Source organism: Glycine max, chromosome 1 (assembly GCF_000004515.6).
Source record: "Glycine max cultivar Williams 82 chromosome 1, Glycine_max_v4.0, whole genome shotgun sequence".
In the NCBI taxonomy this organism is placed as follows: Eukaryota; Viridiplantae; Streptophyta; class Magnoliopsida; order Fabales; family Fabaceae; genus Glycine; species Glycine max.
In genome coordinates, this window is record NC_016088.4 from 14129708 (window position 1) to 14147774 (window position 18067).

At 37.2% G+C, this 18067-nt stretch overlaps 1 protein-coding gene across 1 annotated transcript; it reads left to right on the forward strand.

Moving 5' to 3' along the window:
* The first annotated feature begins 1959 nt into the window (after positions 1–1959).
* On the forward strand, positions 1960–17228 carry LOC100777606 (uncharacterized). The gene is made up of 3 exons (XM_041017691.1): positions 1960–2309; positions 5234–5304; positions 16847–17228. The coding sequence occupies exons 1-3, from the start codon at positions 2082–2084 to the stop codon at positions 16863–16865; spliced, it is 318 nt and encodes a 105-aa protein (XP_040873625.1). The 5' UTR covers positions 1960–2081; the 3' UTR covers positions 16866–17228.
* Positions 17229–18067: the final 839 nt, after the last annotated feature.

An 18067-nucleotide genomic window follows, 5' to 3' on the forward strand; every position in this document is an offset into this window, starting at 1 on the left:
TTATTTTGTCTACATTTATTTATTTATTTTATTTCTCATATTTTATTAATTGAATCATTTATTGATGATACCTTAAATGTATATGTTAGATTTAAGATTCAATTGAATAAAAATAAAAATAAAAAGTAGACAAAATTAAAAATTAGATCAAAATTGTGAGTTTTTTTTTAAAGTAATGAACTAAATGTGTTATAATGAGACCGAAATTACATATTAAGTAAAATTTGGAGATCAAAACTGGATAAGCTAAGAAGTAAAGGGGATATTTTTAATATAGAGAAAAAAATTATAACTACAAGATAGTAATTGAGTAACTATCCTAAAAAAAATTGAGTATCTAAAACAAAACCCTCTTAATAATTTCAAGATTTTTTCCCATTTAATAAAAACAAACACAATTTCCTCAATTAGTCACAATTTGGGAGAAAAATTATTCCTAAAACTCCCAGGTAAATTAGGACAAAAAATCAGAGACAGTTGGAATGACGACCAAATTGACACAGTCATGAACAATCTGACTATTAGAATCCAACACATAATGAAAGTAAGGGAAGATACATGTACCAACATAGCCATTAACAAACAGATAAAAATGGCTGATTCATAAATGTGTAAATAGATTTACACTCCACAACAATACCACAAAGTAATTAGAAGGAAAATGCCTCAGTACAGACCGCCTAGTAGACACCCCTGTAGAAAGAAGAATCCAACTCGTAGGTATTCAATTAGAGCCTCTAATACTAGAAAACCTACTCTCAACAAAGAAAGACATGTTAGAAAACTCAAAGTAAGATCTTTGTAAGACCCAAAGAGTGTGGGCTGTTAGTGATCTTCAATATTAGGCTTAATATCCAGAAAACCTATAAGGTTTTTCTTTTATTAAAAAAAAGTTCGAGATTCATCATATTCTATATTTTTCTTAAATGAAATAACTTATAATGTCCACTTGAGGAGTGCCTTCTATCCATCTAAATTTGATCCTTCCTTTTGCCTACTCTGATATTTGCTTTGAAATATAATATACTCTAACTAGGAGGCTCTGCCACCTTACCTGAATTATATTATACTTCATTTTTATTTGCTTTACTTTTATCCTCTTATTTTTCTTTCTTTATTTTTAATTTTGTATTTAGCATTTTTCGACTCGATACCTCTTTGTCTCCCATCAGGAAGATGGAAGTCATCCATTCTTCTGTATCTGTATAAACTGGTTCTATCAGAACTTAGCCAGTTTAGGTTGTATAATTGTCTAGGATTCAGAGAGTCTATCCTAGAATTTGACTCAATATCAATATTGGATTCTATGTCTACTATTTGTTCTAGTTATCTGGTTCGGAAGTTTGTTCTCCTAAAGAATATATCTATGATTCCAAGATGTTGGTTTATAGATTTGGTTACAGGGTTGTGTCCTCAAACTGTTTGTGAAGTTTCTGTAAAGGGTATAGTTCTCATTTTCTTGGTTTTTCCAACACAAATTTTTTTGAGGATTGATTAGTACTCTTTCCTAAAGATAATTTAGATAGTTGTGTTGTTATTTTGTCGAGATCGTTAGTAGAAAAACGAATTTATTGGTCTTTGGATCTAAGAAGTTCCAAAATACCGGTGACCTTATTTTCTAAAATTCACACTTTATTAAAAAGTAATTTTTGTGTTTTCATTAGGCTCTCTAACTATTCAAGAAAGGTCTTCGAGATTTTTATTTTATTTACCTAATTAGACATTTTTGTTATTCAGGGTGAGAATTTGTTACAGACACACTGAATCTCAGTCCCCTCCCTTGTTTTTTTTTTTTTTGTCAAAATCAGGTTAAGAATACAAACCCGAATTTTGATCCTGTTTTTTTTTTCTTTCCATTTTTTAATACTTTCAAATAATTAATAATGTTATAATTTATTGTGTTTAATTAATAATACATTTAAGTATTTTTAAAGAAAATATGTAATAATATAATAATCTCAACAAGCTTAAGCTTTGCTAAAGTGGTGAAAAACTCCGATTGGTGCCGGTAAATGTCGCCAAGGTAGATAGAATTAGAAGCCCTCGCTGGTGATTTAGTGAACCCAGAATCATAAGAGAATATGAAGATGGAGGAAGCCGCAGGCAGTGGCAACAGTGACGGTGGCAACAAATGGTGGTGGGGAGTGGCCAGCGCTGCTCAAATGGGATTGGGAATTCGTACCTTCGCCAAAGGGCACGGAGGCGATTCGCGCCTCATGCCTTTCAAAGCCTTCGTTGTAGCTTCCCTCTTCGTCAGCAGCGCCGCCTCCGCCTCCGTTCTACTCCTCCAAGCTAACGGCATCCACAGGGTACTACTGCTCTCATCTTCATTCCATTTTCTGTTTTCTAACTCTCTTTATGTCTGTGATCTCTTTCGGGATGAATACATATTTATTTATTTATTTGGGCATTGAATTAAAAATAAATTTGTTGCTTGGGGTGTGAGGGTGGGTGTGGATGAAAATATAGTTTTTAGTGGGGAAAGAAATGGATGGTGTTATGTGATTATGAAGAGTGAATTCTGAAATGGGTTTTGATTTGTTTTTGGTTTATTGGTTGGTGATGGCAGGAAGTTCTGTTTCTAAGCTATTCAAGTTAACAAGGGAAGCGGTTATAAATTATAAGGTTGGGTTAGTGGTGAAGGGAGAAGGGAGAAGGGAGAAGGGAGGTGGGAAGAGGTCGTGGGTTAGAATTCCGCTGCTAATAAAACTAACAATTAATATTTGTCAATTAAAAAAAAAAAGAGTTAACAAGGGAGGTTGAGCAATGTGAATTGTCATTTGAGTTCTTGAAAGTTGTGTATTAGGCAGTGGATTTCATGTTGTGAGTGAGATGTCAACAGAGGGTTTGTAGCTTGTAGACTGAAGTTGTGTGTGGACGAAATGTCTTTATAGTGGAGAAATCCTGCATAATGTTTTATAGCTTATTGGTTTCTTTGGAGAAGACAGTAGTTTAAGTTACCAAGGAAGTTTGAGCTTGAAAGAGGACAATCCTGTATACAGTTAAAGTTGGAAAAAACTATTGTGTTTTGGTTATTTTGAGGTTGAACTGGGAGACATTGCTAGTTCCATTGTTTAAATCATTGGTCAAAGAGAAATTTTTTTTTTTTAAACTACTGAAAATGCCTTGCACATGTGATGTTGCCTCTTATTAATGTTTGGTCATATTTTGTTTGCTGTGATTCATGACAGTGCATTGTTCTACCATGGCTTCCATGGCAGTCCAGTTATGCTAATCCAGCTCTTGATTAATTGCCTGATTCTTTTATGAGTAACACCACTTGCAAAATTGTTGACAAATGATATGATTTTTAATAAAATATGCAAAATGACCAAGATGGTTAAGTTGGCTTAGTTGAATATATTCTAGTATCTCGTTGAATAAGTGAGGCCCAATTGAACTGCTGTTGATCTTTTTGTGCAGAGTTCATGCGGTTGAACAGTGAAAAGAAATATTTTAGGTGAAGTGGTGAACAGAGCTATCATTAATTCATTATGACTAAATTCACATGAGATTGAATTACTTGTCAATTCTAAATGAATCTTTGCAGTTTACACAATATAGAGTCATAGTTTCAGATATATTTCAGTTCTTTGTATTCCTTAGGTTGTTAAGTAAGGGAGAAAGAAGCACCAATATGATGTCCTTGGTATTTTTTTTTTTTATCAAAGTGTTAATGACTTAAATACTGTGTAGACATAATAAGCAAGAAACCAAAGTTTTTCTATGTCTTACTTTTAATATGAAAGTATTGTGACAATGTGTTAGGCATGTGTAGTGAGTACTGACAAAAAGTTAGAGGTAGGGTTAAGGATATCAGTGTTATCAATAGTGGATGGTAGAACATGGCAGAAGGCCGAAATTCTGCCATATTAACATGTCATTGTGCGTTATGGTGCCACCGTGGTGGGCCTCCCTTCACAAATTGCCTATGGCAGTTGGCAAAAAATCCGCCACAGCATTCTGCCATGGCGGCGCCATGGTTGCTATTTAATAACACTGAAGGATATCCACTTGCACATAAAGCTACAACTTAGATCATGCTGGAAGTATGCCAACTGGGATTATGTTTTTCCCATGAATGTAAAGGTATTGATGAATTTTATTGAAATGCAAAAAATAACATGAAGCAAGAGGGTTGGATTCTGTTGATGTAAGGTATCAAAAGCATTTTAGTTGCTATGTCACCTAAACAGTTAAACACTTATGCTTTTTCATGCAATAAACTTCTTTAAAATCAGGGTGCAGTTTAGAGAATAAAGTATAAAACACATAATGGTAGTGAGAAAAGACAAACTATTCAGAATATATAAAGTAGAGAGTAGAGACTAGAGGCAAAATTTGTGGGAGCCCACTGTCTGGATTATGTCATTACTGAGACAGTCACTTTCTGTTTTTCTCATTGAAGTGTACTTATACTTTCCTGTATCTGAATCCAATCTTTAGAGGCTTCTTGATACATCTGTTTGGGTGGTGTAATGTTTCTAAAACATGAATCTGACAGATTCAACATTCACATGGCAAAGCTGTGCATTTGGTGCATGACAAAATGCTGTAAACTTGTTTTTTGGTGTTTCATTAGCCATATCATATAGTTCATTATTTTTTAGTTTAATTCCACAGTTCTCTTTTTCAACTATGCTAACTTGTATTTATTAATTATGTTCTTTTTCTTATAATAAACTAAATTTGAGTTCTTAATTAGTTGATCAATTCTGCATCCAACATTGAACATTTCCTCATTTTTTTCTTTCTGCAACTTTCATGGTACTATGGAGATATGATGTTATATTTTCTTTACTTTCTTGTGTCAATGCAGAGTTTCTGTTTTCATTTTGTTGTGGGCAAACCTTATGTAGTGCATAAACCTTTATACTAGTAATTGGTAGTTTGGTACCTTTGCCCTCTGGGCACCTAAGTATCATATCCATAACCCAATAGTTGTTACTTGGCTGTTTGAAATGTATGATACTACAGATGATTATGATTGATATGAAAGAAGTTAAATTGGAAGTTTTTATCATAAGATTGCATTTTGTACTTTGCTGTTTACCATTTTTTTATTTTGAAGATGGTTTTGTTGTTGGAAACTTGCAATAGAAGATGTGAAAATGACTGGTGGAATGTTTTGTTATTATAGATGTCAGGAGAACTATTGATGTTCTTTTCACCTAATTGTGGGATCTGCTTCCCTTCATGTTGGTTTTCATGTACATTATATTATTGCATATAGGTGGAAGATCTCATGAAAGCAGGAGCAAATTTAAGAGCAAAACTTGGATTACGTCCACGAACGCAGAATAAGTAAGCATATGTTTTTACTTTTTAGTTTATATAAAGAAAATATATCTCCAAATTGAATAGTGTAAAATACAGCTTCTGTGTAAGTTTTAAAATATTGTTTAACTCTGCAAAAGGAAGAAAAATAAAGGTTGGTGTTTCTGTTACAAAGAATTTTGAATTTGCTAACAAATTTTCTAAGGGTATGAATTACTATGTTAGGATTGAGTCCCAGCAACAATCTGTAGCAGGAAAGGGTTTGGGTTTGCAGGTTTTTACAGGAAAATGAAAGGGTCAAAAAATTGTAACAAACACTTAGAGGGATAGGAGAGTTAGTTAGTTCTGTTATTTGGAGAATCGTAACTCCTAGAAATAAGAGTCTTCAGTGAGAGGGGAGGATTTGAAATATACAGTTACTGGACTATTGCCAGTGTAAAAGGAGAAAGCTCCTTTGGATGCATACTCGTATACCTTGGCTCTTGGTTTGTTCTCTCTCTTTCAACAATAAGAAAGCTATTCATTTTTTTCCCTGTTGTGTGCAATTTTTCCGTTGTGGGTTCTATTTTTCCTACTTTAGAAAGAAGTTCCTAACAAGTTGGTCTGACTTGCCGGATCATCAATTGGGTTGGAGCATTGGAGAAAAAGCTGTCAGTGAGCAAGGACTGCAACTGGTGGAATTAAAGTTTGATATGAACTACATCAAAGATTTTCTGTTACAGATGAAAAACAAGAAGTCATCATATATTGAGGAGGACAATTCTGTGAATAAAAATGAGAAACCAGTGGAAGAATTGGAGGAGATTGGAGAATCCAAGGAAGAAAAAAATTTTCCTCTTCGTTCTTGGGTCAAGAAGGTTGAATTACCTGCTTTTGAAGGTAATGACCCACTTGGATGGTTGGCGAGACAGGAAAAATTCTTTGAAGTACAGAAGATCGAGCCTTCAGATAAGCTAAAATTGGCGTCATCAACATGGAGGGTAACTGATAGAAGGGGGAAAGGTGTATGTTAGCTGTCAGTTAGTTAGGACAGCTAGGATAACTAACTAATAACTAATTGTTAGATAGTTAGAACTAACTCTTAGTTAGTTAAGAAACTATAAATAGTCAATTAGAGGGAAATTAGAATGTGAGAGTAGGAAGTGGAGGGTGGTGAGACCTTGAAACTCACTTCGTATTTTGTCTTGGGTGTGATGAGGATTCGATTGGAGCTTGTTGAAGCTCTGGCGAAGAAACACGAGGAACAAATCACAGAGATTGTAGAGCGATTTGGCCAAAATCGAGATTGTGATCGTGAGGGAGGTCCAATTCTTGAAGGAATTGGCAGCAGTGGTGGTCATCTTGAGGATACGAATCGAAGGGAGAAGTGGCGCAAGCTGGAGATTCCAATTTTTGCTGGAGAAGATTTGTTTGGCTGGACGCATCGATTGGAGAGATATTTTCTGTTGAAAGATGTCATTGAAGATGAAAAGATGCAAGCGACAGTGATGGCTTTGGAGGGAAAAGATTTGAGTTGGTATCAATGGTGGGTAGGAGAGGTGCAATCCAAATCCAAATTGGGAGAGGTTCAAACTTGCTGTTGTGAGGAGATTTCAACCTTCCATGATTCAAAATCCGTTTGAACAATTGCTATTTCTCAAGCAAACAGGCACTGTGGAGGAATTTGTGGAAGATTTTGAGAAGTATGTGGGAGCATTGAGGACTATTGATCAAGAATTCGTTAGAGGAATTTTTCTGAATGGCCTTAAGGAAGAGTTGCAAGTAGAGGTAAAATTGTATGATTTACATTCTTTATTGGAAATCATTCAAAAAGATTTATTGATAGAACAAAAGAATGTGTTGCTTAATAAGAGGAATAGTTATGGCTATGCTAGAACTTCTAGTTATTCTAGAAGTAGTCCCTACACTAAAACTGTTACTTTGGAGTCTAAATTGGGAAATGATAAGAAGAATGAAGTTTCTGCTGTGAGTAGTACAGGGAGTGGTACAGGACAAAGCAAAATTGTAGAAAGTGGGAGGAATAGGAGTGGAGAATTTAAGCATTTAACTGGGGCAGAAATGAGGGAGAAAAAAGAAAAGGGACTATGTTTTAGATGTGATGGGCCATTTACTAGAGAACACAGATGCAAAAATAGGCAATTCAAAATGATAATACTAGAAGCAGAAGAAGAAGAGGTAGAGGAAGAGGAACCAGAAGACAGTTTGCAAACTTTTAAATCCTTGCAATTATCATTATGCTCTATGTCTGGATTTACCACTTCAAAATCCTGGAAAGTGGAGGGTTTATTACAGGACCATTCTATTGTGATATTGTTGGATTGTGGGGCTTCCCACAATTTTATAGCTACAGAATTGGTGGATAAACTGAACTTGAGAGTTCAAGATACTCTTTCTTACCTTGTGGAGGTGGGAGATGACCATAAAGTGAGGTGCAAAGGAAAGTGTCCCAATTTAAAGTTCCAATTGCAGCAACTCGAAATTAAACAAGATTTCTATTTGTTTACTTTGAAAGGGGTGGATATTGTTTTGGGGTTGGATTGGTTAGCTGGTTTGGGGGAAATCAAGGCTGATTTTGGCAAGCTGGAACTTACTGTCAAACAGGGAGGCAAATTGATTAAGATTTCTGGAAATCCTGCATTGACAAGAACTGCACTTTCTTTAGGGGCTTTGATGCAGATTCTGAAGGGGGAAGGAGAAGGATTAATGATTCATTGTGAATCTTCTACTAAGGCTGCCATTGAAAAAGTGGAAATTCCTGCAGCTGCTCTGGATTTGTTAGCAGAATTTGCGGATGTTTTTGCTGATCCTCAAGGGTTACCTCCAATAAGAGGACATGATCATGCCATCCAATTAACAGAAGGTGCTTATATTCCCAATCTGAGGCCTTATAAGTATCCTCGTTATCAGAAAAATGAGATAGAAAGGATGGTTAGGGAAATGATGGAATTAGGGGTCATAAGGCCTAGCATAAGTCCTTATTCTAGCCCTATTATCTTAGTCAAAAAGAAAGATGGGGGCTGGAGATTTTGTGTGGATTATCGAGCTTTAAACAAGATAACCATACCTAATAAATTTCCAATTCCAATAATAGAGGAGCCTTTGGATGAAATTGGTGGAGCTACTATCTTCACTAAATTGGATTTGAAGGCTGGATATCACCAAATCAGAATGAAAGATTCAGATATTGAGAAAACAGCCTTTAGGACACATAAGGGGCATTATGAGTTTGTGGTCATGCCTTTTGGTCTTACCAATGCTCCATCAACTTTTCAAGGCCTTATGAATGACGTATTGAGGCCATTCCTTAGGCAATTTGCCTTGGTATTTTTTGATGACATTCTAATCTATAGCAAGGATGAGTTGGTTCATGTGGATCATTTGAGGCAAGTGTTAGAAGCTTTAAGGACTCATTCTTTAACTGCCAACATAAAGAAATGCAGTTTTGCTAAGCCCAATTTAGAGTATCTTGGCCACATCATTTTTGGTTCGGGGGTGGCAGCAGATAAATCCAAGGTGGCAGGCTGGCAACAATGAGTTCCTGGCCAGTTCCTAAAGATTCGAAGAGTTTGAGGGGGTTTTTAGGACTGACAGGCTACTATAGAAGATTTGTCCAAGGCTATGGTAAAATAGCAAAGCCTTTGATTGAATTACTGAAAAAGAATAGCTTTGTATGGACACCAGAAGCTACTCTAGCTTTTGAAACTTTAAAATCTGCCATGGTCAGTTTGCCTTTATTAGCAGTTCTCGATTTTTCAAAAACCTTTGTTCTGGAGACAGATGCTTCTAGTAAAGGAGTAGGGGCTGTTCTTATGCAAGAGGGCAGGCCTTTGGCTTTTTGGAGCAAAGGACTCTCCCCTCGAGCACAGCTGAAGTCAATCTATGAAAGGGAGTTGATGGCAGTTGTGCAAGCTGTACAGAAATGGAAACACTATCTTATGGGGAGACACTTTGTTATCAAGACTGATCAAAGGAGTTTGAAATTCCTCACAGACCAGAGGCTCTTTACTGAGGAGCAGTTTAAGTGGACTGTGAAGCTCATTGGATTTGATTTTGAGATCCAATTCAAGCTAGGCAAGGAAAATCCTGTTGCCGATGCTTTCTCCAGAAAGGCTATGTATGCTGCTGTTTCTGTAATACAGTTAGCTGATTCTGAGGATTGGTTTCAAGAGGTGCAACAGGAACCAAAATGGCAGAAGGTTATTCAGGATCTGGCTGGGGATCCTAATTTTCACCCTGGATTCCAATTTCAAGCTGGGAGGTTGTTGTACAAAGGAAAATTAGTGTTGTCAAAATCTTAAAATAGAATTCCTCTTATTCTAGCTGAATGCCATGATAGTGTTGCTGGGGGCCACTCCGGTTTCTTCAGAACTTTCAAAAGGGTATCTAGTTTTTTTTTTTTTATTGGGAGGGCATGAGGAATTATGTGAAAAAGTATGTGGAGGTTTGTGACGTTTGCCAGAGATACAAACATTCGACCTTGGCTCCTGGAGGTCTTTTACAGCCACTGTTGATACCAACTCAAGTGTGGCAAGATATCTCCATGGATTTCATTTCAGGTTTGGCAAAATCCAGGGGAAAGGACACTATCTTTGTGGTAGTAGACAGGTTAACGAAATATGCTCATTTTTATGCTCTAAGTTGTCCTTTTTCTGCTAAGGATGTGACTGTTGTGTTTGTCAGAGAAGTGGTCAAACTCCATGGTTTTCCTGCTTCTATAGTTTTAGACAGAGATCAGATTTTTCTCGGTCAGTTTTGGCAGGAATTGTTCAGATTAGTAGGAACACAATTGAAGTATAGCATTGCATACCATCCTCAAACCGATGGACAAACAAAAGTGGTTAATAGGAGTTTGGAAACTTATCTCATATGTTTTGTGGGTCCAAAGCCAAAACAATGGGTTGATTGGTTGTCTTGGGCAGAATTTTGGTTCAATACTACTTTCAATATTTATGTTGGCATGACACCATTCAAGGCTTTATATGGAAGAGATCCTCCTACTTTGATTAAAGGGTGCACTTTTACTTCCAAGATTGATGTAGTGAATCAGCTACTGGTAGCCAGAGATGTGGTCTTACAAGAGTTAAAGCAGAATCTTTTAAAGGCCCAGGATCTGATGAAAGCACAAGCTAATAAACACAGAAGACAGATTGACTTTGAGGTAGGTGATTGGGTATTTTTGAAGCTTCAACCTTACAAGATGATCTCTTTGGCTAGAAGACCAGTAGCAAAGCTATCCCCTAAATTTTACGGGCCTTATAAGATTCTGGAAAGGATTGGTCCTGTAGCATACAAGTTGGAGCTCTCGGCTCATGCTAAAATTCACCCTATATTTCATGTATCTTTGCTGAAAAAGTCACTCAAGCCTCTTCTGCACCCTCACCCACTACCTCCTTTACTTTCTGAAGAAATGGAACTACAGGTTCAGCCGGCTGAAATTCTTCAATGGAGAGAGGATGCTTGGGGAAAGTTGGAAGTTTTGGTTCAATGGAACCAATTACCAGCTTGTGAGAACTCTTGGGAGTCAGCTACTCAGACTTTAGAGGTTTTTCCTCAATTTCCCCTTGAGGACAAGGTGGTTCTTTTTGGGGGGGAGTATTGATAGGGTCAAGAGAATGTCTAAACCTCTTATTACCAAAGTGTATGTTAGGAAGCCTGGCAGTAATAGGAATAACTAACTAAATTCTGTTAGTTAAAGAGTACTATAAATAAGAGCTCTAACTGATGGTAAAGAATTTTTTGGCATATTGGGATTTGGGACTAACTGAATTGGGGTTCAGTTAGAGTTGGGTACAGAAGTTCAACTGAATTGGGATTCAGTTAAACCTTTTTCAGTTGTAATTCTCTGTTCTGAGTTCTTCTATAAGCAATAAAGATTCTTAGTGATTTACTCTCTGTTCTTGGTGTTTGGCTCTGTTTTCTTCTATTTTCTTTATCAGTGATTTACTAGTGTTATCAGGATGATACAAAGGTTGGCGGTGGCATGGGAGAAAAAATCTCCCACTACGAACATTCACACAGCTGAGTCGAGCGGAGGAGATGAGGGCACTACGACACATGAGGACAATCGGTGGAGGAATTTGGAAATACCCATATTCGGTGCTGATGATCCTATGAGCTGGTTGACAAAGATCGAAAGATATTTCCGGTTGCGCACTGTAAGGGAAGAGGACAAGTTGGAGGTTGTAATGGTCACGATGAATGGGGAAGCTCTGGGTTGGTTCCAATTGTGGGAATCTTGGAATCCAAACCACTCTTGGAATGGATTCAAGATTACTGTCACCTAAAGGTTTCAAGCTTCTAGCCTAGGAAATCCTTTTCAAGTGTTGCTGCCACTGGAACAAGAAGAGACAATGCAAGGATTCATAGGCCAATTTGAGAAGTGCGTTGGAATGGTGAAGGGGTTGGAGGAGCCATTTCTGGTGGAAGTGTTCCTCAAGGGATTAAAGGAAGAGATTAGCACTAAGGTAAGGCTTCATGAACCAAAGAACTTGATGGAAGCTATGGTTAAGGCTCGAAGAGTAGAGGATAAGAACAAAGTTTTAGGAAAATTACCCTTGAGTAATAGCCAGGGGTATAATCTGTAGAAACCCAGTTATTCGGGTCAGAAATTTGTTAGGGATTGGCAACCTACAAATAGTAAGGTAGCTGATCCTACTAATTAGTTAAGAAACTATATATAGTCAATTAGAGGGAAGTTAGAATGGGGGAGTAGGAAGTGGAGGGTGGTGAGACCTCAAAACTCACTTTGGATTCTGTTTTGGGTGTTGGAAGCACCACCATAATAATATAATCTTTTCCTCTGTTTCTGGTCCTGTTCTATCAGTAACACTATTCACTGGTTCCAGTTCTGGTGCCAGAAGTCCAAGAACATTTATTGGAGATCATGGAAGCACTGCACTGATGTGGCAGTTTGGAGGAAATGGGTGAGGAATAGTATATGAAAGATTGGTGACATTAAAGACAAACCGGAGGGGTTGAGGAGTACATCCAAGAATTTGAACTTTTGATTGCTCGAGCCAAACCAAGTGCAGAGGACCAAGTTCTTGTGTATTTCTTGGCTAGGTTGAGTCAAGACATTCAAAGTCTAGTCTGTCCACACGACTCAAAGGAACTGGTGCGAGCCATGGAGGTTGCCCACAACATTGAAGATTCGATGAAACAGGTTCAAAGTTTTGGAAATTTGCAGGGTTGGAGTACAAGTGTGGGTTTCAGATATCAAGGCGGCAACGGAGCTGTATCGCGGTTAGGGGCGTTTGGTGGTACCAATAATGCCTGAACATTCACTGATGGGACTCGGAATCTACAAGGAGAGAGCAAAATGTCTTCTACGCCTTCGGTAGCCAAACCAGGATTCTTGGGACTGCGAAACAGAGGATCTCGAACCCTTCGCTATGCTGAGTATGTCAAATCAAGGGACTTAGGGCGCTGTTATCACTGTGGTTTGGCCTTTGGGCCAGGGCACCGTTGTCTTGAAAAAAATGAGTTGTAATACTGGCTGAGGATGAGCAGATTAATGAAGACGGGGAGATTACAAGATTAGAAAATGAAAATGGGAATGAGGAAGATGAGGAAGTTTTGGAGACGGTTTGCCAGTGGATGGATTTGTCCTTTGTTCCGCAGGTGGGCTAACCCCAGCCTCAAACCATGAAGCTTAGGGGAGAATTACAGGGACAAACAAATATTGGGACTCAGCACAGATCCCACAAAGTGAGATTGGGAGATGGTAATCACAAATCCACTCAAGGATGCTGTAAGAACTTAAAAATACAGTTGGGAGCTTATACTATGGTAGGAGACTTCTTTCTATTTGAGTTGGGAGGAGTGGACCTAATTCTGGGAGTTGCTTGACTGGAAACATTGGGAGAAATTAAGGTGAATTGGAGGACCCTAAGTATGTCTTTTGTCCATCAAGATCAGAATGTGTTGATTCAGGGAGTTCTTGGTTTGTCTAAGACAATGATCATTTTGAGAACACAGCAGAAAATAGCTAGCCAGGAGGTTGAGATGATGTTCATGCTGTGGGTAACTGAAAGCAACCACGTGGAACAAATTGATTTAACGAACCAAGAAAGTCTGTTGCAGCAGGTGCTGACAGGGCTCGCTACAATTTTTCAGGAACCTAAGGGTTTACCACCGTCTAGAGAGGTTGATCATTGAATTCCAATTAAGTCTGGCACAGGTCCAGTTAATGTGAGGCCTTATCGTTAACCTCACTTACAGAAGAATGAGATAGAAACTCAGGTGGCTGAGATGTTATCATCAGGGATTTTTAGGACTGATGGGTTATTACAGAAGGTTCATTTGCAATTCTGGGAAGATAGCCCGCCCATTGACTGATCTATTAAACAAAGGAAATCTTAAGTGGAATGAGGATAGTAATAAGGCTTTCATACAATTACAGCAAGCTGTTACCACAGCAACAGTACTATCCATGCTTAATTTTTCAAAACAATTCTCCATAGAATGTGATGCCTCGGAGGGGAATTGGAGCTGTTCTAACAAGACAGAAAGCCAATTGCTTATTTCAGCAAAGCATTGGCAGATTCAAGTCTTTCTAAATCTGTGTATGAAAAGGAACTGATGGCTCGTCTTAGCCATACAACATTGGAGGCCTTATCTTCTGGGTCAGAAATTTACTGTATACACTGACCAAAAAAGTTTGAGATATCTACTTGAGCAGCGAATTACAACTCAGAACTAACAAAATTGGCTTGCCAAGTTGCTGGTATGAGTTCGACATTGTGTATAAGGTGGGGGCTTCAAACATGGTTGCTGATGCTCTATCTCTAGAAGAGATGAAGACAAAGAATTGCAGGGCATTTCTAGACCTTTCTAGCAAGACACAACAGAAATTGATGACGAAGTTTAGAAGGATCCCACGTTGGCTAAAATCTGAGAAGAATTGAAGGAGAATCCAGATTCACAACCTCAGTACACCCTGGAGCATGACAGATTATACTACAAAGGGAGGCTGGTCCTGTGAGCTTCTTCATTGTGGATTCCAAAGTTACTACAGGAATTTCATAGTTATCCTATGGGAGGGCAGTCGGGTATATACAGAACTTATCGAAGAATCGCTCAATCGCTTTATTGGATAGGAATGAAGGGAGAAATCAGAGTTTGTGGTTGCGTGTCATGTGTACCAAAGAAGCAAATATCAAGCATCCTCTCTAGCAGGTTTACTGCAACCTTTGCCAATTCCAAGCGCTATTTGGGAAGAAATCAACATGGATTTTATTGTAGGTTTGCCGAAGTCAACAGGGTTTGATGCTATACTAGTAGTGGTGGATAGGTTAAGCAAATATGGGCATTTTATTGTGATTAAGCACCCATAGTCTGCTAGGTCTATAGCTGAAATTTTTGTTAAAGAAATAATTCGGTTGCATGGGGTGCCTATATCTATTGTCAGTGACAGGGACCCTACTTTTATGAGTCATTTTTGGAAAGAATTATTCAGATTGCAGGGAACTGCTTTAAAGATGAGCACAACCTATCACCCAAAATCAGATGGGCAGACAAAAGTGCTTAACAGAACCTTAGAAACCTATCTCAGATGTTTCAGTTCAGAACAGCCAAAATCCTGGGCAGACTTTATTCCTTGGGCAGAATACTGGTATAATACTAGCTACTAAAGTGCTGCACACTTCTCTCCTTTTGAGGTAGTATATGGTAGACCATTACCTCTCTTACTAAATTTGTACTTGGGGAAACTCTTGTAGAAGTTGTTGCTTAGGATTTAATGGACAAAGATGAAGCGTTGAAACAATTAAAGTTCCATCTACAAAAGGCTCAAAATCAGATGGCTCATTACGCTAATGTGTGTAGGAAAATGTCTCAGATTCAGCCAGGAGATTGGGTTTATCTAAAGATCAGACCTCACAGACAAACCTCTATGCCTACCAAATTACATCATTAGCTCTCAGCCAAATACTATGGGCCTTATTTGGTTCTTCAACAAATTGGAGCCGTAGCATTCAAATTGCAACTTCCTGAACAAGCACACATACATCTTGTCTTCCACGCTTCTTAGCTCAAAAAGGCTGCAGCAGGCAATCCCCTGTAGAAACAGACCTCCCAGCAGAGTTGCAGGGCACCATTGAGAACTACAAACCTGACAAAATTCTTGGCAGTCGCATAGTTACTGAGTAAGGCACGGAAATCCCTCAAGTTTTGGTGCATTGGCAAGGCAAACTTTAAGAAGAAGCTACCTAGAAAGACATTTCTATCATCAGAAATCAGTTTCCCGATTTCAACCTTGAGGACAAGGTTGTTTCGGAGGGAGGAGGTATTGTTAGGACTGAGTCCAAGCAACAGTAGCAGGAAAGGGTTTGGGTTTGCAGGTTTATTATAAGAAAAGGAAAGGGTCAAAAAGTTGTAACAAACACTTAGAGGGATAGGAGAGTTAGTTAGTTCTGTTATTTGGAGAATTGTAACTCCTATAAATAAGAGTCTTCTCTTCAGTGAGAGGGGAGGATTTGAAATATACAGTTACTGGACTATTGCCAGTTGTAAAAGGATAAAGCTCCTTTGGAGGTATACTTGTATACGTTGTCTCTTAGTTTGTTCTCTCTCTTTCAGCAATAACAAAGTTATTTCAGTTTTTCCCTGTTGTGTGCAATTTTTTTCTTGTGGGTTCTATTTTTCTTACTTTAGAAAGAAGTTCCTAACATAATAGATGAAAGTAGAAAGGACTAAATAAAAATATAATATCTTGAAATCGCAGCAGTTTTTTATATTTTCTTCTTTAAAGTATAAACTTTGAAGTAATTAAAAGGATTTAATGAAAGGTATTAAATGCTTTTAAGTCAGTTCTGTATTAACATTTGTTAGCAAGACCCCTAAAATTTAATGCAAATAATGAACTGTTGGGATGGAGACTATCTTTCACCAATGTCATTTTATTTTTAAAGGGTGGAATGGTTATGGGGGAGATGAATTGCTTAGACATTTGAAAATATGGGGGAATCTTCTGTCCTTTCTTTGACATCTCGTGAAATTTGTATGTGCTTTAATGTGTTAATGCATTTGACACCTTTTATTGTGCAAATGCATCATTATTAAGAGTGCATTTGTTTCACGGAGTAAAAGTTGATTCCTGGGAATGTAACATGGGAATATTACATACCAAGGAATACTATAACTTCCATTTTTACCATACTTTTATTCCCACACGGAGGGATTGGAAAATGATATTCCCATAAATATTAAAATGTAACCAAACTCATTTTTAAATATACCCAGAAATAACATTCCTCCTCATAATATTTCTGGAAATATAACACAAGACTTGAAATAAACGCCTCCTATGATATTAGTAAATATAATTTGGACATGTCTACAACTCAATCAGAACTCATTCCATACATAGTCATTAATGAGCTACAGATAGAAGAATGTATTACCTTTTATCCCCTTCTAGAAATATCTTTTCCAACTTTTATTAGGAGTAGGACAACATAGTCTTTCTTGACCTTCTGAGTTCTGACATTAATTCTCATTTTTTTATATTGTTGTTCATGGGTTTTTAATAGCTCTTCTATGAAATAAAATAGCTTATTTATTTGGATAGGAATATGGATGATTCATGACAATAGACTCAGCCATGTCTTGTGCTGATACCTCTGGTGGGTTGGTTCCCTGGTGGATACAACAATAATTATAATAAACATTCATGGGATGGTATTTGGAAGTGTTGAAGGTTTCATGCACAAGTCAGCAATCATATTATGGTTGTCAGAAACTTCAACTGATGGATTTTCTCAGTTTTTGCCCCCAGGTTTCGCATTACCTAGCCCATTTGGTGCATCAACTATCCATTGGGTCATCTGTTATTTACTTAATTTTTAATTGAATATAGTCAGTCAGCACGTTTTTTAGTACTCGCATTGGTACCATTGTTTCATGAAGTGGAATCTAACTTGACCCCTCAATAAAAGAGATTATTTTTCCAATTGATTTGCTGTTTGGTGCATTCTTCTTACATGAAAGAGTTTCTGGGATTAACAAGAGAAAGTAAAATTTCGTATATTCCCTTTGAAATGTCCATCGGATGGGACTAATGTACCTTAACTAGAGGTACACAAGGGCTAAAATATCGGTCTCCCCACAAGTATTGCTTGCATCATATTTAAATTCATATAAATTAAAATAATGAAAATATAACTAATAAATGTTCAGATTTTTAGAAGAACAATATTTGGTTGCTGGGAGGAAGCAACTGCATCCTACCTCTTTCATTGAATATTTATATATAACATCTACTGACTAGGACTAAAAGAACATGTGAGTTAGCATGGAGAATAGGTGTTATGAAACTATAAACCCCCATGACTATCTTCATCATCTTCTAGACTCCCCAAATCTTACCAAATGAAAAATATATTGCAGATTTGATTCATCGTCATGTACTTCATATAATTCTGGTTCATCTTTAGGGCCTTTTATTTTCAATTATTATGATCACTATTTCAATTGTTTTATTAATGATTTAGTTGTAATTTCTTACCGCAATACATAAATAATCTATTTTGAAGGAAATGTCGGTTTATATTTTTAATTTTTATTTTTTTGATAATTTGGTTTATTTGATTTTTTATCAGCAGATAATGTGGTTTATTTCAATTTTATATTTTATTTAGCCGAGTTTCTTGCATTTGGGTCATTATTGAACTTTCCCAACTTGGTCACGCCAATACGTCATTTCCTACTTATTTATATATTACTTTGACGAAAGCGAAGTACTTGTGTAACTTACAACCAAACGGGCTATATATTTGTTCTTTAAGAAAGT

Excerpts from the sequence above, each read along its gene's own strand:
- LOC100777606 (XM_041017691.1), top strand. The coding sequence starts at position 2,082 with ATGAAGATGGAGGAAGCCGCAGGCAGTGGCAACAGTGACGGTGGCAAC. Across the intron at positions 2,310-5,233 it reads AAGCTAACGGCATCCACAGG|GTGGAAGATCTCATGAAAGC; the intron begins GTACTACTGCTC and ends TATTGCATATAG.